The sequence below is a fragment of the Lycorma delicatula genome, chromosome 9 (genome assembly GCF_047948215.1).
Source record: "Lycorma delicatula isolate Av1 chromosome 9, ASM4794821v1, whole genome shotgun sequence".
NCBI classification, from domain to species: domain Eukaryota; kingdom Metazoa; phylum Arthropoda; class Insecta; order Hemiptera; family Fulgoridae; genus Lycorma; species Lycorma delicatula.
The window spans coordinates 70,818,471-70,844,908 of record NC_134463.1 but is presented as its reverse complement, the minus strand read 5'-3'; the positions used below and the strand labels follow the sequence as shown (position 1 = coordinate 70,844,908).

General features: G+C 31.1%; 1 protein-coding gene across 1 annotated transcript; it reads left to right on the top strand.

Annotated features, from left to right (window-relative positions):
* The first annotated feature begins 364 nt into the window (after nucleotides 1–364).
* Nucleotides 365–24,609, top strand: LOC142330310 (trypsin-like). Its single transcript, XM_075375524.1, has 6 exons — nucleotides 365–457; nucleotides 5,150–5,268; nucleotides 10,910–11,013; nucleotides 17,754–18,000; nucleotides 18,711–18,842; nucleotides 24,203–24,609. Exons 1-6 carry the CDS (start codon nucleotides 412–414, stop codon nucleotides 24,380–24,382), a joined length of 828 nt encoding a protein of 275 aa, XP_075231639.1. The 5' UTR covers nucleotides 365–411; the 3' UTR covers nucleotides 24,383–24,609.
* Nucleotides 24,610–26,438: the final 1,829 nt, after the last annotated feature.

Below are 26,438 nucleotides of genomic sequence, written 5' to 3'. Positions count from 1 at the left end.
AATGTTTTTGTTTTGTTTTCACCCAACTCAAAAAAAAATGTATATTTTAGTTCTAAGATTAGATAATTGATTTTTAAATTAAGTACTCAATTATGATTAATATGAAAAAAATAATGATTTATAATAATAATAATAATAATAATAATAAAAATTAATTGTCTATAAACATAAAGTTAACGTGCTTGACACATTTTTTTATTTAGTGATTCTAGGTATTAAAAATTAAATTAATATTAATTAATTTATGTCTGTTTAAGTGATTTATCATGTTATTTTCAATAAATTGGAATTGATAATATTTAATGTACGGTACGTAACACGTTTAAAAATAAAATTATCTTAGATAATTAAAGTGACATTTAAATTCATCAGCCTAAACATTTTAAAATAGAAAATACAGTTATCATTAACATGTTATTCTACTGTTTTCTATCACTTATTATTTTTCACGATACAGGTAAGAATTATTTTTACATGTTAATTAATTATTCTCGTAAATGTTATATGTTAATAAAACATATTGGTAAGATTATAAAAACGCTACCATTCTGATTAATTAAATTTTTAATGTTGATATAGTTTTATGTTTAGACAGAAACTAGTAGAAAATGAATGATTTTTGCTTTTGTATTTTTATATTTTAATATACCACATTTTACTTAATATTATTAATTTATTCACTGAAATACTACATAAAAATCTTTTTTTATGAACTTATTTATTACTATAAAGTCTGACAAACGTTAAACGTTTCATATAATATCATTAATAAGTGCCTATATATATATAAATACTAGGCACTCCGGATGGGTTGCCCTGGTAGGAGGAGTCTCGGAATGGGATTATTATGTTTTCAAAATTGATTACCTCTTGTTTAAAAAATTTGTTTTTATTGAAATGAAAATTGATAAAACGAAAGTTAAATTAGAAATTTAACTCTAGAAATTGACACTAATGAATAGGGATTTTCCGCTAGTGATCGATACATTCCGGTGCCTACCTTTTAGTAATAGTTTATAAAGAAAAACAATCACATAGATAAAAAAATATATATTTCGTATATATATGCGATATATCGATATATGTAATAACATAATAAGTACGAGTATACCCCTGACCACCAAGAGACATGTACTAATGAATCAGGATTTTCCGCTAGTGATCGGTACATTCCGGTGCTAAGCTAAGAGGGACGAACACACACACACCCAATACAAATGTCCTTTAGTAGGGTAGGATATAAAGGGTGAGTAACATAAAACCTAACCCATAATGAAACCGCTACCCAATACTATTTATGAAAGACTCACACAAATAGCGTGACTAGTGGATGTATATTTTACTAATGATTGTTGCTGCCATTTGTCAGGTGGTTACGTGTCAGTGCAGTATACGTTTTGTTGCAGTGCAATATTTTTAGTGCAGTTGTGTTTGTGTAAAATGCCTTATTCAATCCAGGAGAGGATAGCTATAGTTGAGGTTTATATTCATTCTGGATCGTTTGAAGAATCACGTCAAGTAATCGTAAAAAAATTTCCGAACGCCTGTATCCCAGCGAAGAGTAGCATACACGATTTAGTTAAAAAAATGGCGTACAGCAACTTTGGTTTCAAATTCAAAACGAAATAGGCAACCTTCGGTTAAGACTCCATATATTATTGCCGATATTGAAAGAAGAATTACTGCCGGTCCGAAAAAATCACTTCAAAAGTTATCCCAACAATCTGGTGTTAAATTCACATCTTGTAGTAAAATTCTTCATGAATTAAAATTGAAACCATACTGCGTTACAACTGAATGAGACAGACAAACCGAAACGACTTGATTATTGCAACTGGCTTCTCGAAAACATTGTTGGTGGACAGATAGAGTTGTCTACTTGCGATTTTTTCCTTTGGGGCTACTTAAAGGAGAGAGTTCATGCATCTAATCTCCACAATATTGATGATCTGAAGATGAGCGTTCAACGAGAAGTCAGCGCAAATGACAACAACGTTTTGCGTCAGAACTCTCAACATGATCAGTCGAGCACAAAAGTGCGTCGATGTCCAAGGTGGTCATTTTTAAGATCTTTTGTGATAATAAGGTAAATAAATGCAACATTTAAATTACATTTTATGTTTTTCTTATTTAATTTATCCGTATCGTTCATAAAATTTCATTCCAACATAACCTACCGATTCCGTAGCGGTTACGTTATGGGTTCAGTTGTACGTTGCTCACTGTATATATTCTTATCTGTTACACAAGATTGTAACATCTATATATATATATATAAAAGTGGATAATTTTTTTTTAAATCTAAATTTTCACGGATTTATATTTACAAATAAGCTACTTATTTCTGCCAATAGTTTATTTATTAAACCCAGTTACAACTGGGCTGGCACTTTATATAGCTGCTACGATGGGATTGTAATAAATTTTGCAGTACATGAAAAATATTGTACCTGAGCACGATTCCAACCTGGAACCTCAGATGAAACGCAAAGACTCTACCACTCCGACATGCAAATCGGCAAAGTTTATTATTATTATTATTATTATTATTATAACAAGTGGAAAAATAGTCATATAATTCTAAAAAAAATAGTTTATATCTATCTTAACCCATCAAGAAAAATGTATCTATATTTTTATATTATTACTCTTTTTTAAAACTTAAAATAATCTGTATATAATTTTATTTTTTGATTCATAATATTTTGTTATTATACAGATAATTCTATCTGTAAATGGTCAAGTTTATATATATATATATATATATATACCGGGTGATTAAAAAAAGGACTTCACAAATTAAAAAGCAAACAAAAATTTACTGAGATAACTTACATATTCGGCTAAGCTGTCATTTCACAGCAAAGTATATCAAGTTTTGACCACGTAGTTCGTTAGTACCGAATTTAGCCACCAGTTTTGTTAGAAATGGATACCTATATTGCTACGGAACATGCTCGTTGTGGTTTGGTTTCACGATTTGCAGTCAGCAACTACAGTTCAACGTAATTTTTGTAGAGAATGCAGTAGTGAGTAATCTTCTAGTAGGCATACAATTTATTCTAGGCATTAAACCTTCGTTGAGACAGGTTGTTCTGTTAAACAAACAAAATCACCAGGACCCTCACGCGACCCTGAAGCTACTGTGGAACAATTAAAGAGAGGCTTGCATGTAGTCTGAAGAAAATAATTCGAAATGCGTCATGTGAGACTGGTATTTTACAAATGACTGTGTGGCGCGTATTACGTAAACGATTGCATTTGAAGCCGTACAAACTAAACGGAGTTCAACACATTACAGATGATGATAACGTTGCTCAGCTGCAGTTTTGTATGGAAATGATGGATAGAATTGCAGACAACAATACATTTTTAAATAATGTCATTTTTAGTGTTAAGTCAACGTTTCACGTCAGCGGCATGGTGAACACTAACAACTGTTGAATTTGGGGTGGCAAAAACCCTCATGAAATTTGCAGAACATTCTTGATAGTCCTAAGGTCATTTTTTTTGCCATAAGCAAATAAAGACTGTACGGCTCGTTCTTCTTTCAAAAAATAACCGTAATTTTTTTTTTATCGTTTATCGGGACAAGCTTCAAAATTTTCTAATTCCTCAGTTAGACGATGATGATCAAAATGGACGACATTATACCTAAAAGGTTCGCTTATTTCTCCCATAAACTGTATGTCGCTTTTTTAGAAACTGTGTTTGTGAGAGTGAATTTAATGAGGTTCAAAGTTTTCTGGTCAGCCCCGTATTCTCTCAAAGTTTGGATAAGCGTGTCTCTGTCTGCAGAATCATAAATTTCTTGGAAGTCTATGAAAGATACAAAGATGGCTTTATTCATGGACGCGTAATATTTTAAAATCAATTTCAGCTTTGTTCAGAACATGATCGTCCTTTTCGAAAGCCTTCTTGGTATTCTTCTATTTTTTTATCTATTTGGGGTTTTAATCTATTTATTAGTATTTTCGACTGTATTTATCTTGTAAAAATAGCTTTTATTGATTAAATAACTTTTATTTTTTTCTAAATTTTGAATTCTTGAAGTCGGCGGCTAAATAACGGTTAGAAAATCACTTGTTTCTAATTAGTAAGCAACTTTTTAAACCAAAGATTTAAACAAAAATTGTAAAAGTATTGTTTGTTTTTTTTAATACAATTTTTAAAATAGGTTTTATTTATGATATAAAAGAAAAATTACAGATCCTTAATAATAAATAAATAATATCATTTTAACAGTAGTTAAAATTATTATTTACGAAGGAAAGAGTAATATTTAAACCATAAATAAATTATGAAAAATTTTGACAACATCGAGGGCAATTTTTAAATTCTTTTAAATCTATTTTTTTTTCGGTTTGTACAGGATTCTTAGTTTCTCTTATCTCCGACCATATTTGAATATTTTATCAGGTAATCAAGTATATTTTCTTCTTACTAAATTAAATCTAAAATAATTACTAGAAATTTTCACTGATAAAATAGCTGAAGGTTGTGTATTTTCATTCATGGCTTCAGGCGACCAAATGTTTAGATGTACTGAACCATCTTGTTTCTGATAACTTTCTACAGCTATTAAACATTAAAGGTGTACATAAATTAATTAACCTCACATATCGTATAATTAATGAGTATCTTGTAATAAATGCACTACTCTATACAAAGTGTTATATTCAATCAGACACATATTGATATTTGATCGACTGTAATGGCCATTTAATTAATTTTAAATCACTATTCTCTATAAAAGCCATTGAAAATTGATTTATTATTATTATCTTCGTAAAATTATCCTTAGTAACCCTGATAGGAAAGGATATCGAAAATCACGTCTACCTCTTCAGTAATAAGCTAGCTTACAAACTAAAATCGTTAACCAATTGATTACAGAAACGTTCAGTATATTTTTTCTTTTTTTTTATAACTCTGTTCCAAAAAACAATTGAAGCATATTCACCAATTATATTGATTAGTTACCTTTTTCTTTAGTTTTTCATTATTAAAAAATATTTAATTTTAAGAAAGTTTGAATTATAAATTTATTATATATTTTTAAATTAATAATTCATTATATAAGACATTAATAAATAAACTTAATATAATTTTTGTTGTATTTATATAAGATTATTTATTATTTTTGCAGCTCTTGCATCATCATTAATTCAGAGAAGAATAATTAAAGATGACAATAATCAAAAAAATGGAAAATTGTATGGAATGATAAATGGAAAAATGACTACTATAAATAATTATCCTTATCAGGTTATTTATAAATATATAATTATCATATTATAATTTCTTTTTTTACTTTTTTTTAGTACATTCAATTTGTATTTTTATTTGAAAATCCTTACCTACCGATTGATGTTTTTTCCATATGTTAGGGGTGATGAGGGAAGCTTAACTCCAGATTTTTAACATCCCCCTCCCTAGGATTTTTGAAAAACTCAAAAAGTTTTTGAAATGCGTTTTTCTCTGAATCTATGCATTTTAGAGAAACGTTTTTCAACCAAAAAATGTAGAGGAGATTCTCCTTTACAATTAATGTCTTTGAAGTTATGCTTAATAATTAGAAATTAAAATATTAGGTAGCGCTGAAATTGTAGAAAACGTGTTTTTTTTCGGTTTTTTGACCGGAAAAACTTGTTTTTCGTCTGTATTGCATTTGAAAAAATTGTTTATCTTAAAAAAACAGACAACTTTTATTTAAACAATTTTCTTGTATGACTTACCGTTTTGGAGCTGTAGCTTGTGAAAGTGTGAAAATGTTATGAATTGGGCACGTATTCGAAACCGGTCTAGTCGCTGAACAATGCCGATCTCCCCGGCTACAGTAACAATAGGACCGCTGCGTTGCCATTGTACCGCTATAACTCTGGAATGCTAAGTCGTACAAGAAAATTATTTAAATAAAAGTTGTCTGTTTTTTGAGATTAACAACTTTTCCAAATGCAATTCAGACGAAAAACAATTTTTTCCGGTGAAAACCCCGAAAAAACACGTTTTTTATAACTTCAGCGCCACCTAATATTTCAATTTCAAATTATACGGCATAACTTCAAAAATATTAATTGTAGAGGAGAATGTCTTCTACACTTTTTGTTTGAAAAACTTTTCTCTAAAATGCATAGATTCAGAGAAAAACGCATTTCAAAAACCTTTTGAGTTTTTCAAAAATCTATGGGAGGGGGGATGTTAAAAATCTGGAGTTAAGCTTCCCTCATCACCCCTAACGCATTGACAAAAGATTAATCGGTAGGTAAGGATTTTCAAATACAGCGTATTTTGATGACAAATTGCCTGTACTGTTGGCCAATATTAACAATCTGTTTTTAATACTAGGAAATCCAGTAAAAAAGGATTTTTACGTAAAAAATTATAACTAGAATAAAAGCTTTAAAACTTTTAAGATAATATTTAAATATACTGATATATCAGTTAAATATACTGATATGGTATCGTTTATTAGAAGTAATAATTATAAATAATTGGGAACTATTGGATAAAGGACGAACAGCCTAATGAAAATAAAATAAAGGGTTACCAATGGTAACGCAAACTTCATTAAGAAGAGGAAACTACTACATAATGTTACAACTTAAGAATTAAGAAAGAGCTTATTAAAATACTTTGTGTGGATTATCTTGTACGGAAGTAAAACATTACTGATGAGGAGAAGGAGAGGGACTAGACTGACGCTTTTGGATGTGAATATGGAGAAGAATGGAGAAAGGAAGGAATGAGGAAGTAATTAACCAGATTAAAAAAGAAAGAGTACTTACATAAGAAGTACACAAAAGAAAAAAACATAAAGTACGGTGAAATCTTGGCAAATGCATTGAAAGGGTTATCAGAAAGAGAAAGGAAGCAGCAAGGAAGAAGAAGGATGAAGTTAATAAATGAACTGAAGATTGGACCCTGGAGAAGGCTTGGGACAAGTATGAATGGAGACATCAATAGCATAAGGAACCTGACGATAGTGTATCAGATGATGATGACTATAGTACTGTTTAAAGATATTTATTGTTCCAGCAAAGCACGATTAATATTAAAACAAATTTTGGCATCTCTCCTATTTGTTTTTGTGTTTGTAAATGATGAACAGAATTAAAAATTTGTTAGTCCAACATTTATGAAATTTTGATAAGTTCTCTTGTTTATTAGGGAGGATGACAGTTGTTTAACGATTTTTCATAAAATATTCCGTTTAAAAAAGTGGTTGCTATCTTTTTTGAATAGGGGATTATAAAATGATGATGTGGAGGGTAATTGTTTCATTTTCAAGTAAAGTTTTATATAAATAGAACTTTACTTGGAAAGAGTTTCTCTTTAAATGAGATCTCTTCTAAATATAAATATTTTAGTATACCCATCTTAACTTATATCCTGCTATATACGTAAATTTGAAAAAAATTAAATAATATTCATGCGTACGGATATCTAATTTTTAAGATGAGTTTGGGGAAGTTCATGAGAGAGTAATTAAAGAACTATAAAAATATTAAGCTTTTTAATATTGAACATTTGAAAAGTTTGATCTAGTTGTATTCTTTACATAAACGTAAAGATTATTGCTTTAACCATTTAATCTCATGTTTCTATTACAAGCTACGTGTTTCAATTATTTTCATTGTTTATTTTTGCCTACTGTTTAATTTTTTAACATATACGCTTTTATCCAAAATTATATTATCTTATAAAAGCTATCTTAATCTAAAAATAAACCATTCTAAATAGTCCTGGTAGAATTTGTTAAAGAATTATTTTCATGCGTGTGTTTCATTAAAAATTCAAGCACAGAAAAATTTCTTAATTAGTCTAATTCTTTCTTCATAGAGAGAAAAAACCTCGAATCATACATTTTAATTTTGAATTTAGTATTAATATAAACTATTAAAATTCAGTAGTCACATGAAGCAGGTAACAATACAGTTAGTATTTTCCGTTTATTCCCCTCTCAATTTAGATATATAAAACCTATTAAGAAAAAATTTCAAATTCAAAAATACATAATTTTCAGCCCGGCCCACCGAGCTGATCAAGTGGTTAACTCGTCGCTGCAGATTAGTTGTTTCACAAATGATTTTCGAAGTTCAAGATTCTGAAGTTTAAATCCTAGCAAAAATTAGTTCCTTTTATTATTTGAATACTAAACAGTAGATATCGGTGTACTTTGGTAATTTTTTCCCTACCTCCCGGAATCAGACCCCCAATTAAGCATCAACACGGTTCCGGGAGGTGCCTTTGCCTCTAGTCGCCAGACGAGGAAAACGCCAGGCCGGGCTAGCCGTTCCCGGCCTCCATCACCCAGCAACCGGAACTCGGTCCTTTGTGCTTCGCCTCTAACGGGGACACCTCCGGAGGGACGACCCCGCCGGGACTCAGTCTTTTAGCTCAGAGGCCCCGCACTTTATCACTACCGTCCACCTGTGTAAGCACGGGCGAACGGCAGTTCCGTACGGAGCTGTCCCTCACCCACTCGCTTCCCGATATTTCAGTTGCAGTATTCCCGACACAAACCCTGTCACAGTGTCGAAGTCCACCGAACTTCGTAACATCGTTCCAACGATGGTCCCCAACTCGAGATGCCCGGTTACGGCAGTACAGTCGCGGCATTCCTCGTCCGACTGCGGGCAACTATGGTAATTTAGGTTCAATTAATTACACGTATCAGGAATGTCGGCCTGAGTCTATACAAGACTACACCTCATTTATATGTCATACATATCATCCTCATTTCTTGGGCCATAGGGGGCTGCTCATTGTTCTCTAGTTGAACAGATTGCAACTTAAAAGAATTTTTTTTTAATCCATATTTAAGATATAAATTAAATTGTTATCAAGTTTAAAATTACTAATAAAAGCTTATAAAATAATCACAAAAAATTAAATTAAGATATTTTGCGATCTCCAAATAGCACAAATGCTTAAAATATGTATATAATATAAATGACTACACCTCATTTATATGTCATACATATCATCCTCATTTCTTGGGCCATAGGGGGCTGCTCATTGTTCTCTAGTTGAACAGATTGCAACTTAAAAGAATTTTTTTTTAATCCATATTTAAGATATAAATTAAATTGTTATCAAGTTTAAAATTACTAATAAAAGCTTATAAAATAATCACAAAAAATTAAATTAAGATATTTTGCGATCTCCAAATAGCACAAATGCTTAAAATATGTATATAATATAAATGACTACACCTCATTTATATGTCATACATATCATCCTCATTTCTTGGGCCATAGGGAGCTGCTCATTGTTCTCTAGTTGAACAGATTGCAACTTAAAAGAATTTTTTTTTAATCCATATTTAAGATATAAATTAAATTGTTATCAAGTTTAAAATTACTAATAAAAGCTTATAAAATAATCACAAAAAATTAAATTAAGATATTTTGCGATCTCCAAATAGCACAAATGCTTAAAATATGTATATAATATAAATGATTCCAATGGTGTGTAGAACTATACTTCATTTTTTTCTACAGAAACTTATTAATATATTCACTGTTATTTTTTTGTAGCATTTAAAACATTTAAGACATAATTGGCACTAATCACAGTTGCATCTTTCATATGATAATTATGTAACCACAGTCCTCTGTTACACAGCCACAGCCACTATTATCACTCAAAATATTCATCACAGTTCCTATATTGAAACAGAGTGAAAGTGTCATTTGTTACTTCATTTTAATACGTAATATGCAACGGCATATTAGGAAAAGTGAAAAAGATAAAGGCAAACCAATTTCCCTTCTTACTTTTCTTAATAAACTCATCATGAAATGTTTGTTATTCTTAAGTATGCTTATTTAATTTTCAGGAGGTAATTTTGGGATTTATTCAAATATTAATTTTTATCTACCAATTAGTTTTCTCACCAAAAAAAAAAAAAAACAAAACAATCCATGTAACTTATCAACAAAATAAGCTTATAATTTTTACTTTCCTGACTAGAGAGCTCTATTAATGCAACAACAGCAGCAGCAACATATCTACAAAGAGTATCTATTACAGTATCGGTCAAAATTTTGAGTTTTTGGGTTTTTCCATTTGTCTACGTTTAAAGACTTAGTCAAAAAAACATAAAACGTAGAATTTAATTAATTTAATGTAATTTAATATTTCAAAATTATATGACTTTTCTATGTCTTAAACATTATATGAAAGTTCATAATGATATCATTAAAATACATCTAATACCTGTGATACTTTTAATAGTCACAGATAATTTTAATGATTAAAAATAGTTTTTCTCACCTGAAGTATATTTATAGAGATGCTGAACTATTAATTACTAAAAAACTTATAAATTTCGAAAAATTAAATTATTGACAAAAACATTTTATGCTTTGAGATATTCATTTTACATTAGTAACCTCTTCTTTTAAGTGAATAAAAATTTGTAAATAGCAAATAATTACATATGTACTTTGTAAATTTACTTATATACAGTAAATAAATTGTTAGCTATTCATGTTTTAATAGTAAATGAAACTTTACGACCAGTCTCCATCATACGAGTGTAAGAGTAATCTTTGATTGAGGAGAAACAACACTGTAATTAATTTTGTAATCACATTTTTTTTTCTGTAATCAGTTTCCTTATATTCAAGATTGAAATTGAATTTGTAATAAATAAATAGATGATTCATCATACAAGGAAAATTGGAAATTTATTCTAATTAAAATCGCCGTTCGAATAGAATAATTCTTGATAGACAGATATATGAAAGAAAGAAATATAAATAAAAAGAGGAACACTGAAATTTCATTAAAATGTAAATTAAAGGTGAAAAAGAAAAATAGATAAACTCATACATATAAAAACCATGTTATTTTTATCTTATTACTACCATATTAATTTTTATTTATTTTATATTCACAGGCTGCCTTTTTTAACGACAACAAGTTAATCGGTACCGCCGTTATAATTAATGAAATATGGGCTTTAACCACTGCAAGAAATGTTTTATCACAAACTAAACACATGTAAGTGTTAATTCATAATTTTTTTCGTTACAACTTAAAAGTAGATCTATAAAAATACTTTTCTTATGATTGTCATTCAAAAGTGTGTCCCTTTCTAATATTGTACTGACTAATATTAAAAACTTAAATTAGTTTAGACAAGAGAAAGAGGGCCATAAAATTAATTGATTCTGGTTAAAATAAAAAATTATTAATTATCAAATGATATTTGAATTCACAGAGTTGGTCTAATGGAAAACTAGTCATCGCAAATCAGCTGATTTCGAAGTCAAGAGATCTAAAGTTAAAATCCTTATAAAGGTCGTTGATTTTATGCGGATTTGGATACTAGATCGTGAATATCAATGTACTTTGGTGGTTGGGTTTCAATTAATTACACATCTCAGGAATGATCAATCAGATTTTGTACATGATTACACGTTTACCGGGTACATTCATACAGATATTGATGAGTGGCTAATAACTTTAATTGTTAATGCGACTATAAATAAGAATAAATAAAAGATTATATTTGTGTTTAATAAACATATTTTTAATAATATAAGTGTAATTTTTAACTTCTATTATTAATACTTAAACTAACATTGTTTATACTTCATTTGTTTTGACATCTTTATGATCTATGATGGATAATGGGATAGGGGCACATATAGATAAAAACTGTCAACTGATTGAATTCTTCGCTTTGTTCATCAAATTTACCAAATCAAAAAAGAATCTACAACGTTATTGAAGAGCTACTGAAGTAAATAAGCATAAATATTTAATAATTACCAGAATTTGCCTTTTCCAGAATTTATTATGTATGGAACTGGACTAACTGCAGCCCTCATAAAGATTTTAAAATTTAAACATAGAAGTTATGATTTTCATTAAGTAACGTCCTCAAATACAGAGAATTTTACATAAGTTGATTTAATATATCCGAATTACAAAAAATTATTTTAAAAAAAACAGCCCAAAGCATCACGAAATACGATCTACCAAGAAAAGGAAGAGATGGAACTGATAAAAAGAGGAAAGCAAGGAAATCTATTATTGATAGAAAAATTAAAGAAGTAAATTATTTAAATTCATACACACAAATTGTAGTAATTAAAACTGGTCCAAAGTAGACGATTGAGTTTGAATGACAACTGGTTTACATAGATAGAAGTCTCAAAATTTTCTTTGTTCTCGTTAGCCGATATTCTTTGTTTAAAATAACGTCAAAAGATGGGTGATCTTTTGTATCCAGCTTTGTAAACCTTTTCTATTGTACTATTTAACTTTTTTAATTTCTAAATTTTTAAACAAACAATTTAATATAGAAAACTTGTTCATTAGAGTATGTTACGTGACGCTTTTAGCCTGTATTAAAGTGCTAAACTTAATGGGATTCGAACTTAGAACTTTCTGTATGAAATATAGAGATGCTACCACTCCTCCTTGGAGGAGGTGGAATAATATTTTTATTTATTTGTTTAATATTGATAATCTTAATTTTATTTAAGATTTACTTAACATAATCTTAATTTTATTTAAGATTTACTTAATATAATCTTAATTTTATTGGCATGTGTCCAATTGTTATATTAAATACAATTCTTTTTTTAGGATTAAAATTGTAAAATTTGTAAAAACACTGCTTATATTAACGGAAAAAAATATTTAGCAAAAAATTTTAGATATTATTAAAGAAATGATTGTAGACCTAGAAAAGGCATTTGATAACGTAGACTGGAATAAAATGTTCAGCATTTTTAAAAATTAGGGTTCAAATACAGAGATAAAACAATTGCTAATATTTACAGAACAAAACAGCAACAGTAATATTTGAAGAACATAAGAAAGAAGCCGTAATAAGAAAGGGAATCCGACAAGTATGTTCCCTATCCTCGTTTCTTTTTAATCGTTACATAGAACTAGCAGTTAATGATATTAAAGAACAATTTAGATCCGGAGTAACAGTACGAGGTGAAAAGATAAAGATGCTACGATTTGCTGATGATGTAGTAATTCTAGCCGAGAGTGAAAAGGATTTAGAAGAAATAATGAACGGCATGGATGAACTCCTACGGAAGAACTACAGCATGAAAAAAAAAAACAAGAACAAAACGAAAGTAATGAAATATAGTAGAAAAAACGAAGTTTGCCCACTGAATGTGAAAATAGGAGGAGAAAAGATTATGGAGGTAGAAGAATTTTGTTATTTGAGAATTAAAACTACTTAAGATGTACGAAGCACGAGCGATATAAAATGCTGAATAGCACTGGCGAAACGAGCCTTCAGTTAGAAATATAGTTTGATTATATCAAAAATTAATTTAAACGTCAGGAAAACATTTTTGAAAGTATATGTTTGGAGCGTAGCTTTATACGGAAGTGAAACTTGGATGATCGAAGTACCTGAGAAGAAAAGATTAGAATCATTTGAAATACGGTGCTGTAGGAGAATGTTAAAAATCATATGGGTGGCTAAAGTGACAAATGAAGAGGTGTTGCGGCAAATAGATGAAGAAAGAAGCATTTAGAAAAGTATAGTTAAAAGAAGAGATAGACTTATTAAGGCTATCTTTTATAGAATAGGCTGCATATTAAGGGATCCTGGAATAGTCGCTTTAATATTGGTGGGACAGAAGGAAAAAATCGTGCAGGCAGGTAACGTTTGGAATATGTAGAACAAATTGTTAGGGATGTAGGATGTGGCGGGTATACCGAAATAAAACGACTAGCACTAGATAGGGAATCTTGGAGAGCTGCATCAAACCAGTCAAATGACTGAAGACAAAAAAAAAAGGAAATGCCATATTTAAAATGCGCTATGTAATCTGGTTGATCGTCCTAGCTACTATTAGAGAACAGTGCAGCAAAATATTAATGAATAAATTATTCTTAATAAAATAAGAGAAATGGTACAAAAATATATTGATAATTATTATTAATTTTTAAAAAATGAATGATTCATGTTTTTATCTTTCTTTCTAAAAAGAAATATTAATATATTAAATTGCACTTTTGTATAAAATTAGCTTAGAAAAATTTTAATTTTAGCTCAGGCGTAAACCGAAACAAAAAATATAAAACAACCATTTGTACGAGTACATGCATTTATACGAGTTATACACCGAAATTTTTGGTACACACATTTTTTTTTTTCGATATTCTTACGTTTTTATTTAGTTTCTGTGCATTTTATTCACGCTATTTTACTCATAATTATATTCTCTACAAGGTTTTTTGAAAAATTTTGTGTTTATTACTACTTAACAAATTTATTTTACGCCAAACATAAAATAGTGTGTATGTTTTTCGGACCCCAATTTTTGGTTTTTACCTAATAATTCTCAAAAACGACTAAAAATACAAATCTGAGAACTATTTTTTTTTTCAATATTTCAGGTCAGATTTCATATAAAACCACTAGATTCATCCCTTAATTTGGGTTCAAAATCCCTTAATTTGGTACAGTCCCTCAATCAGGGATAAATCTTTTGACAGTCGACATTCCCTAAGTAAGCATTTCCGAATCTATATATATATATATATATATATATATATATATATATGAAATCTCTTCTTCATTTTCACCAGTTGAACATGTTCTGAATATTTGTTATATTCTTCGTGAATATATATATATATATATATATATATATATATATATTAATGCATAAAATAGATTTTTTTGGCCTAATGTGTAGGTTGCAATGTGTTCAATTAATGAACAATAAACAACCTTCCCATAGCTCAGTAAGTTGAGGATGATATGTATGACATGTAAATAAGGTGTTGTCTTGAACAGACTTAGGCCGACCATTCCTGAGATGTATGGTTAATTGAACCCCAACTACACCGGTATCCAGTATCTAGCATTCAAATCCGTATAATAAAAGCAAACTAAATTTTAGTAAGATTTGAACCTCAGCACCTTCGACTTCGAAAATCAGTTGTTAAATAATTGATTTGCGACGAAGATTTAACCGCTATACCTGCTAAATTTAAAGAATAAATATAGATTTAAGGAAATAGATTACTTGAAACACCAAAAAAAACTTAGTATTGTATAAGACGATAAATAGAGTTATTCTTAAAATAAAAATAAATAAATATTAAAAAAGAAATCATATATAAGATATTTTTAAATCACACTTTTTCAGATATAAAAAGCCTAATTAATTGACTGCCGCATCAAATGAATTACGAAGGAACGTCGTACATCAAGGAAAAAGTGCCATTTCTGACTTATAACAGGTACGGTAATATTTTGATTGATTACGCATTTTATTAGAGGGACAGGTAGATGGTAAAAATTGTGCAGGCAGGCTACTTTTGGAATATGTAAAGCAAATTTCTAGGGATGTAGGATGTAGGAGGTGTACAGAAATGAAATACTGGCGCTATATAAGGAATGTTAAGAGATGCATCAAACGAGTCAAATGACGGAAGACAAAAAAAAATACATTTTATTTGTAAATAAAACAGAACAAAAATAATGAAATGATGTTGAAAGGAATAAAATGAGAGGTTTAATAATGAAATAAAAGAAAAAATAAATACCAAAAGTTATTTAAAAAAATCGTATGTGGATACCACATGACTACCTTGTACGCCTATTAAATTACATACACACATTTTTTTAAAATGAAAAGTACATAAAATTCTATCTCATCAATTACTTCTGATATTTTTTTATTTTTTTATTGTTATTATTGAATTATTATTTATTGCATTATTTTTTTACAATCAGAGTTTAATAATTATTAATAAATTAATATTTAAATTAAAAAAAAAAGAGATGAAGTCGGATTCGAACTAAAATGCCTTCCCCTTGTAAGATCCAAATATTTCATTAATTAAAATTTTACTTAGCTATAATTCTGGAGCCAATGAAAATAAATATCACTTATGATATACCGTTGAAAAGCTCTCAATGAGGGTTTATTACGGCAGTTAAGAAAAAGTAAAAAATCCAATTTTTTTTTTTTTTATTTTGGACCTAAATCCAAAATTTCAACATCCTACACTAATTGTTTTTGAGTTATGCGAGATACATCCGTATCTACGTATAGACGTCACGCCGAAACTAGTCAAAATGGGATTCAGGGATGGTCAAAATGGATATTTCTGTTGAAATCTGAAAACCGAAATTTTTCGCGATCACAATACTTTCTTTACTTCGTACAAGGAAGTAAAAAGACATTAAAAGCAGATTAATGTATGATCTTATTCATAAAGAAATCAAATTTCGGTTTATGAATTGAAAAAATAATTTTTTACTAGTATTTGTATAAAGTATAGCGAGCGCACTATGATAACTAAATATGGACAATAGGAAAATTAGGATGAAATGAATAAAAGCCTTTTGAGTTGTGATTTTCCTGGAGTATTGTGAATATTGTGAGAATAAAAATAAACAAGTTACAACATGAATTCCAGAAAAAAGAATGTTGAAGCCGATCTTTTAAAGGGGAGGGGGTGTTGTCTATTAACACATCCAAGGTTACAAATCTACCCCTATAAAGAATTACAAACGGTAAGATTATGAACGAAGAGTGAATGATGTAACAGGTATGCTCAAAATAAAAAAGATTTGATTTAATCAGTCGAACAAGAGATGGTAAATAATATTACCCTATAAAATTAAATCAATTTTTTTTTTGTTTTCAGTCATTTGACTGGTTTGATGCAGCTCTCCAAGATTCATTATCTAGTGCTAGTCGTTCCATTTCGGTATAACCTCTACATCCTACATCCCTAACAATTTGTTTTACATACTCCAAAGGTTGCCTGACTGAACAATTTTTTCTTCTGCCTGTCCCTCCAATATTAAAGCGACTATTCCAGGATGCCTTAATATGTGGTTTATAAGTCTGTCTCTTCTTTTAAATTCTTCTTTCTTCATCTTGTCACTTTAGCCACTCTTCTGATTATTAACATTCTCCTATAGCACCGCATTTCAAAAGCTTCTAATCTTTTCTTCTGAGGTACTCCAATCGTCCAAGTTTCACTTCCATATACTCGTAAAGCTACGCTCCAAACATATAATTTCAAAAATCTTTTCCTGACGTTTAAATTAGTTTTTGATGTAAACAAATTATATTTCTAACTGGAGGCTCGTTTCGCCTGTGCTATTCGACATTTTATACCGTTCCTGCTTCGTACATCTTTAGTAATTCTACTTCTCAAATAACAAAATTCTTCTACCTGCACAATCTTTTCTCTTCCAGTTTTTACATTCAGTGGCCCATCTTCGTTTTTTCATCTACATTTCATTACTTACGTTTTGTTCTTGTTTCATGCTGTAGTTCTTCCGTAGGACTTCATCCGTGCGGTTCATTATTTCTTCTAAATCCTTTTTACTCTCGGCTAGAATTACTACAGCATCAGCAAATCGTAGCATCTTTATCTTTACACCTTGTACTGTTACTTCGGATCTAAATTGTTTTTTAATATCATTAACCGCTAGTTCTATGTAAAGATTAAAAAGCAACGGGAATAGGGAACATCCTTGTCGGATTCCCTTTCTTATTACGGCTTCTTTCTAATGTTCTTCAATTATTACTGTTGCTGTTTGGTTCCTGTAAATGTTAGCAATTGTTCTTCTATCTCTGAATTTGAACCCTAATTTTTTTAAATGTTGAACATTTTATTCCAGTCTACATTATCAAATGCCTTTTCTTTAAATTTCTTTCTAATATTAAATCAATTTATCGAATAGATAATTTTTAATTTTTTTTTTCTTATTAATATATTTTCAGATTAAATAGCGGCAATTTAACGTCATATAATATAAGAGTGGGAAACAATGAACCTAGCGCAGGTGATGTATACAAAATAAATACATATATTACACATCCTAATTTTACCGGCTACTCGAATGATGATATCGCTTTGTTGTATTTGGAAAGAAAAATTCAAACCGGAAGAAAAGTTAAGATTATTAAAATTGCGGATAATTTACCAAAACAACTTTCTGATATTACTGTTTCTGGGTGGGGCGGAAAAGTAAGTATTAAAAATAGAAACGTATACTTTATTACCTTAATAATATACAGTTAATATCTGCTAAGTTTTAATATCTTTTGTTGTTAATAAATATCAAAATTCTTCTTACGTTTCTATTATTTTTTGTAAATTTTATTTACACCATTTTACTCAAAAATCGAATGTTCTGCAAATTTTGTTTTAAACATTAATGAAGTCAAAAAAAAAGTTTTGAAGACCCAAAGAAGTTTTTATGAACACATAATAAATTTGTATGTGTATCATTTTACGCCAAACATAAAATAGTGTGTTTTCGACTCCAGTCTTTTATCTTTTACTCTAGAATTTTCGAAAACTAATAAAAATAAAGTTCTGAGTCTTATTTTGTTTTTTTTTTTAATTTTTACATATTTCACATAAAACTACTAATTTTACCAAATAATTTGGGTACTAAGAATTACAGTCTACATTAATTTAATCGAAGGAGCAGAAATCAGGACAAAATCTTTCGGCAGCCGATACTCGCTAACGAAGCGTTTCCGAACCTAAATTTATATGAACTTTCTTTTTTAATTTCGTTGTAGAATGTGTCTTGAAAATTTGTTACATTTTTCATTAATTACGCTGTATAATAAGTATAAGAAAGAACTATAATTGCAAAATATAATTATATCATAAATGTTAATATTTTTTTTTTTTAATGATTATATTCTATTTTTTTTCGAATGTAGGATTCATTAAGCATTCAGTACTTGAAGTTACCATTATTTTATTACAATAATTGCAAAATGCATTATATTAAAGACGAACATTTTACATCAAGAAGTTTTTGTACAGCTATCTTAAATTATGGACCATGCAAGGTAATTATATTAAAAATTATGATTTATTACAATAATAATTATATTTTAACAATAAAATATGCTCATATACCCCTTTTGAATGTTGAACGTTTATATTTATTGCAACTATAATCTCTCTCTTTTTCTGTTTAAAATCTGATACAGCTTATAGTTGTAATCTGCATCAGATTTTTATGAAACAACTGGAGTAAGGTTTCTTGCTACTCCATTTATTTCTCTTTATAATTTGATTATTCGATTCTGATTAAAATCTATGCCATAATTTTTAATTTTATTTCATATTCACGATCTAGGATTTGCAAGAAAATTTCTTGTAAACTTAGATTCTTTATATATCAATTGAAAAATTTGTTTAAAAAAATTAAATATTTAATTAAAATTAATATTTAGTAATTCATTTTATAATTAATAAAGTAAATAATTAATTTTTAAAAAATAACCGAAATCTATTAATTTGATCAAATTCGAAGAATCCAAAATTATTTTATAATAATTCCTCAATTACAATCTAAGGTGAATTACAGCACAGATATTCTGATTGTTCACTATCTGAAGACGCAACAATTGAATAATTATAAAACGAATTAGATAATACATAAAATTGTAGTAAAAGTAAAGGTATTTTTAGGTAGATTTCATAAGAAAGTTACCTATTGTAATGGGTAACATGATTCGACTTCTGTAAAATTTCGACATATCTTTGCGTTTCACTTCCCCCAGACCCCAAAACCACCGTCAGTTCAAAAGTTTATATATATATACGAGTAATAAATTCTGTTTTCGTTTGGAAGAAAGGAACGAATTAATTACTATAATATGAATATTTTCAAAATTTTTAAACGAGCCGACATGGAGGAGGGCTATAAACTGCTGACCACATTTTTCATAACCATTGAAATTAATATAGACCGAAAAAAGACATCATCGCCCTGAGGTAAATAATCCCCACGTCCGGAACACAACATCTATGTTCCACGTCCAGGGCGGCAACAGCTGTACCTTTGTACATCACATATAGCTGGCTAACGGGGTTCCGAGTAAATTCCTCGGTTATGCTTTGTTAAGTTTAACCTGGTTCCAACTTCAGGTCACTAAACGGACTGGATTTTTGGCTACCTGCAGGAAATGGAATAACAAACGATTTTGGAAATGGATTTATACCACTCTTAGAGCTGGCGATGTGGCGGCCAGGGTCAATGTTATTGCAGGTGTAACGGAGACCCTTCCGTTGTCCACATGCCCCCTGCGATGGCAACCATGTAGCAATGGTGCCCATGTATGTCGGTGCATGGGAGCTCTGAAAGCTTCGGTGAGTAGGAGCCTGAAGTCAGTGCAGAGACTGCGCATCCACTCTCTGCCAGGACATATGCCGGTTCCACCGGAGTACCGGATCGGACCTCCAAGGTTAGTAGCCCTGGAGTGGGGGTGTACCCCGGCGGCTAGCCTTGCTACAGAAGGGATCAATGTTCATGAATTTTCCTGAACCAACTAACGTGGCAGAGGGTGTACGTAAACACCCTCGTTTAGAAACCGCCGATTCGCCACAAGCGAAGAGGAAAAAAGTAAGGAGAGTGATAAGATTAGAAAAGATGCTGATAAAATCAGTAAAGATTTAAGAAAAGCTTTGTTTGGAAATAATGTTCCCAAACCAAGATTTTTGGTCATTACAAAAGAGAATGGTAACTTCCAAAAGGTAAGTCCATTCTTAATTGCTAGAGAAATTACAAATTGTGCTGGTGGTCCTGTCAAGGAAATCCGTAAGACGTTTAACGGATTACATGTCGAAACTATAAACGACATGCAAAGCCAGAAAGTCCAGGCGTTGAAGAAGATCGGTGAATTTGCCGTTACTGTCCAACCGCAAAGTACACTTAATTCATGTAGAGGAGTTGTTTGCCGTGATCTTCTTAACTGTACTGAAGAAGAAATAGTGCAGGAAATGTCTAGTCAGGGACTGACACATTGTCGCAGACTTTCTATGAGACGAAATGGTGAGAGTCTTCCTTCGGCCTCTCATGTTTTGACATTCAATAGGCCAAGTCTTTCTGAAAAGGTACGAGCTGGCATCCATCGGCTTGATGTACGGGCATTTATTCCGCAGCCGATGAGATGTTTTAGATGTCAACGTTTCGGACACACTGCAGCTAGATGTGAAGCGCAGGAAATTTGTATATGCGGAATGAAGATACATGAGGGTGATCCATGTAAAGACCCTCCAGTCTGCATTAATTGTAAAGGGCACCATAACTGTCGATCCAGGAACTGCCCAGTATACAAATCAGAAACAGCCATTCAGGAGGTTAAAACGCTTCAAAAAGTCAGCTACCCTGAAGCGAAGAAGATTGTAAACCTACGTACACCTAGACCATCGACTACATACGCAGAAGCAGCTGCTGCTCCCCCCACACCTAAAATCAACGTGGAGCAGTTGCTTAATACGATGGCACCAAGTCTCGCGACAATGATAGAAAGAATCATTGATTCCAAGATCGAGTCGACTCATCAGATACAACAAAGTAAACATGAGAAGGCTCATTCCCGGACTGACGTCGCCGACAGAAGACCCGTACCAGCGCATTTTAAAAAACCGGCAAAATCTTCGATTATAACTCCAGCAATAGACGTAATGAAGAAAAATCTTGATTTATCCGACAAAGATCTAAAGATCACCCCGACGACGAGTCATATAGCTAAGGATACTGTGACAAGAGTACAGGAAAAATCTGCGTCAACCAAAATGGAGGTGCAAGTAACTATCGAAAAAGCACCAGACACAGACGATATTAAAACCGTACCTACAAAGGCCCCAAAAGCTCAGAGAACAACTGTGGCGAGAGCATCTGTATCAGCCGGCCCAAGCACAGCCTTAGACATTGAATCAAGTTCATCAGCCGCCGAAAGTGCATCGGTTGCAAGTTTAGACTCAATTGCAACGATGCTCACAGCACCATTGAAGCTTTCATCACCTGATGTAAGCCGGCGAACGTCATTGGCGTCAGAAAGAGAAGACGATGCCATGTCCGAAGCCTCAGACACTCTGTCGTCGGAAGTTGAGGCCGTTCGCAGAATGGAAAAACGTAAGAAAGGATGGCCGAAAGGAAAGCCTAGGCGGTAATTTGTTGGATTTTAAATTAGAAGATTGAAATTTTGATCACTTATTTTCTTCATGGAAATATGAATTAAAGAACCTTTTTTTTTTCTTTTTTTTTGAAGTGGGATGGGGCTAATGACCAAAGTAGTCGATGCCCCTAAAAACCTCAAAAAAAAAAAAAAAAGACATCATCGTAATTTACGCTTTTAGAATATTTATTTGATATTTGCACGTGTTGGAATGATAAAAACAATTTTGTTTCGTTTAACGTTAACACGGCTATCCCAAATATTTGAAAGCGTTAATTATATTCTATAAATCTGAGATTGATGCTTTTACTCGGGTAACGTGTAATTTTTTTTTTTTAAATAGCATACGACTATACAATAATGAGAACAATAGAAAATAGCTTCACCCTGCCACTGAATAGTGGCAGGGTGAAGCTATTTTCATAAATAACGTGCATAAACAACAGTGCGTCAGTGCTGATATATATGCATTATAAAAGGAAATATATATATATTTTTATTTTTTATTTTTAAAGTGTTAAATTATATATAAGACCTAGATATACACGTAGATCAGGACGATGACTTCTATCTCAGAATATCTGAAAGAAAACTTTTATGAAGAATTATTTTATTATAAACAAGTAAGACGAGTATAAATACGGAAAAGAGTTAAATGGAATCGGAGATAATGTAGATGTTAAATTCTAGAAAAAAGGCCGGCTGGATTATTTAAAACGGATGAAGCATAAAAAGATACTGAAAAGATGGAACGGACTTTGTAGTTGTTATAAATCTACGGATAAAGTTGGAATCTTTGGATGATAGGTATGAGAAAACAGTGTACAATAACAAACGGACAGGATAGTGCGAAGGAAATTTTCGAGGAAACTAAGGCCGATCTCCCACCAATGAGATGCTACCGCTATGACACCTTGAAGCAATTGGAATGTGAAATATTGAATGCGACTGAAAAATCGATTGCGTCGGGCATGTTCGCATACCAACGATACGCGACCGAAACGTTATTTCGCTTTGCTAAATTTATCACTTGACAGTTTTTAATTTGCAAAATGTCAAGCGACGAAGATGTAATTGTAGCTTATTATTATTTGTACAGGAAATAGAGAAAACAACGTAAGAGGAGCTTTTGTGTGCGCGTAAGAACTGTCCTATAATGAAAGCAAATTCAAGTCGTTTTACCGAATGCCAAAAGAAAGTTTCAAGCTGTTGCTAATGCTACAGCTTGTTAGCTGCCGGCTAACAAGCCGGTTGTTAATGTTTGTACAGTAATACACATGTGTGTTCGGTGCTGGCCTCTAGATCACCTTATATCTCCAGAACTACTGGACCGATTTTGACAAACGTGGTCAGATTACTTCTATATATGGGGCATTGGTGCCATTAAATTTATAATTCAAAACATCAAGCGTGTGAGGCTGTAGAGCATGATCATCTTCAATATCTCGAAATTTTGCCTAATAAGGGTCATATTTTTTTTAGACATATTTGTTAACAATTAAGAAATAATAATATTTTCAAATGAAAACTTAATTAAAAATGGCACCCTCCCCCCAAAAAAATGCTATAAATTACTGCTATGTTGTGACGTCACAGGTGAGCGGTAAAATTAAATAAGTTAATAAAATTTAAAGTGTAAAAAAGTAACTCGGTTTGGCTGAAAACCGAAAATCAATCGCCCGGTTGACTCGGTACCTAGTACGTTAAGCCTCGCGGCTACACCATTCTGCCGACCGCCCAGGCGAAATTTATTCTATGCTGTGAACTTACATTAGTTTAGTTAGTGCCGACCGTCCGTCGACGATAGTACCACCACACTCGTGCTATTTAAATACGGTAAGCGCGCGCACTTTAATTAGAAGCATTGAATTAAATAAACGAAAAAATATTATATTTAAATAAAATGATAAATGATTTAGATTAAATTGTGTGTGTGTGTGTGTGTGTATATATATATATATATATATATATATATATGTGTGTGTGTGTGTGTGTGTGTGTGTGTGTGTGTGTGTGTGTGTGTGTGTGTGTGTGTGTGTGTGTGTGTGTGTGTGTGTGTGTGTGTGTGTGTGTGTGTGTGTGTGTGTGTGTGTGTGTGTGTGTGTGTGTGTGTGTGTAAGCCGTGCATCAGCACCAACCCACAGTTGTAGGACTTTCCTGAAACGCGACTTTACCTGCGTGACGAGAAAGTCCTACAACTGGAATTGTCAGATATTTTTTCATTTGTACTTTCTGTACAGGTGGACCGAGGAGGACCAGCAGTCTATAGAAGTAAATTATGTGGAATATTTTCAGAAGCAAAAGTATGTGGATCCATCGCTTATCCGGCCATATATACAGATGTTATCCAGTACAAGAGTTGGATTAATAGTATCATTGAAAGTCTAAGCGAAGCGAAAAAGAAATACATGGAGCATTAAAATCACTATTTCGATTATCAAATCACGTCTTACTGAAAAGAGAAAAAATAAAAACGAAATACTTTATCATCTAGTCTACTACAAACTCGTTTAGCTGTTCCTAAATAGAGTTCTACTGTTTAATGGGAGCATGTACGAATATATTGCAACTTGAAAATATTAGTAAAACTGATCGGTCTCATTCTATAAAATAAACTTAATTTATGAATAAATTTCTTTATTGGGTCTTTTATTCTTTTTTCTTCTGTCTATCTTATCAGACTTTATACATTACACTGATAAATATAATATTTGTTTCATAACATGCGATACATGAATACATGATTTTAATCTGTTTTTTGATGCTGAAAATAAAAATGAACTCATTATCTTTTTATCACCCACCATTTTTGAAAAATTGTTTAATTTAATTAAAGGATTGTTACTTTAGTTTAACAAGTGCGACTGGAATTTCTAAAAAATCTAAACATACTGTAAAATATCCTTTCTTGCAATCTGCAATCAGGTCTTTACCTCACAATGAAATTATTCTAGTTCCTGAGCCACCTGTGAATGTATGTTTCGAAAGCAGCGGTGAAGAATGAGGCAGTACTGAAGAAGACAACAATGATATTGATTTTGAACCATCTTCCAATAAGCCACATCTTATATCACAAGCTGAATCAAATGACTTGGTTAGGGATTTATCAAAAAATCAAGCTGAACTGTTAGGATCAAGACTGCAAGGTTGGAATTTATCTCAAAAAATACAACGATTTCGCGCTTTCGAAGCGGACAAAAAGAACTTTCTGAGTACTTTATTGATGAATATAATTTGGTTTATTGCACAAATATTGATGAGCTAATGTTGCACTTAGGACATGTTGATAAACCTGAGGAATGGCGCCTTTTCATAGATTCGTCCAAGTATAGTTTAAAAGTGGTTCTACTACACAATGGTAACAAATATCCTTTCATACCAATCGCTTACGGTATTAATTTGAAAGAGACATACGATGTGATGAAAGACGTTCTTGAAAAAATAAATTATAAAAAAAAAATAGCCGGAACATATGTGGTGATTTTAAAGCTATAGCTACTTTGTTAGACATGCAGTTAGACTACACTAAGTACATTTGTTTTCTTTGCGAATGGGACAGCCGAGTTGGGTATAAACATTATGTTACCAGAGTGGAAGAAACGAGACAACTCCAAATGGGAAAAATATTATTCATGAGCGTTAGTTCAATCCAAAAAAAAGTATTTTTACCTCCTCTCCATATCAAGGTAGGACTAATGAAAAATTGTGTAAAACAATGAAGAAGGATAGTCCCAGAAGAAATTTTCATCAGGAAATTTTACATCGGGCAGAAATTTTCGAATTTAAGTAAAGGAAAAATTAAAGAAGGAATATTTATGCTCCTCAAATAAGAGAGTTGGTCAAAGATAATGTATTTAACTCGATGTTAAATAATGTAGAAAGTGCAGCTTGGGCTTCATTTAATGACGTTTGCAAAAATTTTCTCGGCAAATAACATCCGAAAATTACCACGATATTGTCGATAAACTTCTTACTTCATACAGAGTTATGGGATGTAATGTGTCTGAAAATACATGTACTCCACTCACATCTTGTTTTTTTCCGGACAACCTTGAAAACGTAAGTGACGAAGACGGTGAACTTTTCCTCTAAGACATTTCGGTGATGGAAAGCCGCTATAAAGGGAAATGAAATACTAATATGCTAGCCGATTACTGATGGACACTAATTCGGGATGTGCCTGAGGCTATTTATAAAAGAAAATTTGACCAGATTTAATATTTAATCAGATATAGGTTTAAATTTATTTAAATAATTTATATCTCATTATAGCAGTCTTTTTTTTGTGGTTAATCCATCTTGAGCCGGACCTGGTTTGATATTAATATGCCGAAAGATAGATACAGAAGTAATTATTCACTTCTGAACTTCTTCTGCTATCTTTGTTTGGATTATCTTGACTAACATCATAGATAACACGTGTTAGTACAGTTAGGTCTGTAGCATAGTCCCAGAGTCTGCTGTTTGTAGAGGGTA

What these genes read in the sequence shown, in the direction of transcription:
- LOC142330310 (XM_075375524.1), top strand. Translation starts at nt 412, where the DNA reads ATGTTATTCTACTGTTTTCTATCACTTATTATTTTTCACGATACAG. An exon ending in TTATCACAAACTAAACACAT is followed by an intron (nt 11,014 to 17,753) that starts GTAAGTGTTAAT and finishes ATATATTTTCAG; the next exon opens with ATTAAATAGCGGCAATTTAA. An exon ending in TAAATTATGGACCATGCAAG is followed by an intron (nt 18,843 to 24,202) that starts GTAATTATATTA and finishes CTTTCTGTACAG; the next exon opens with GTGGACCGAGGAGGACCAGC.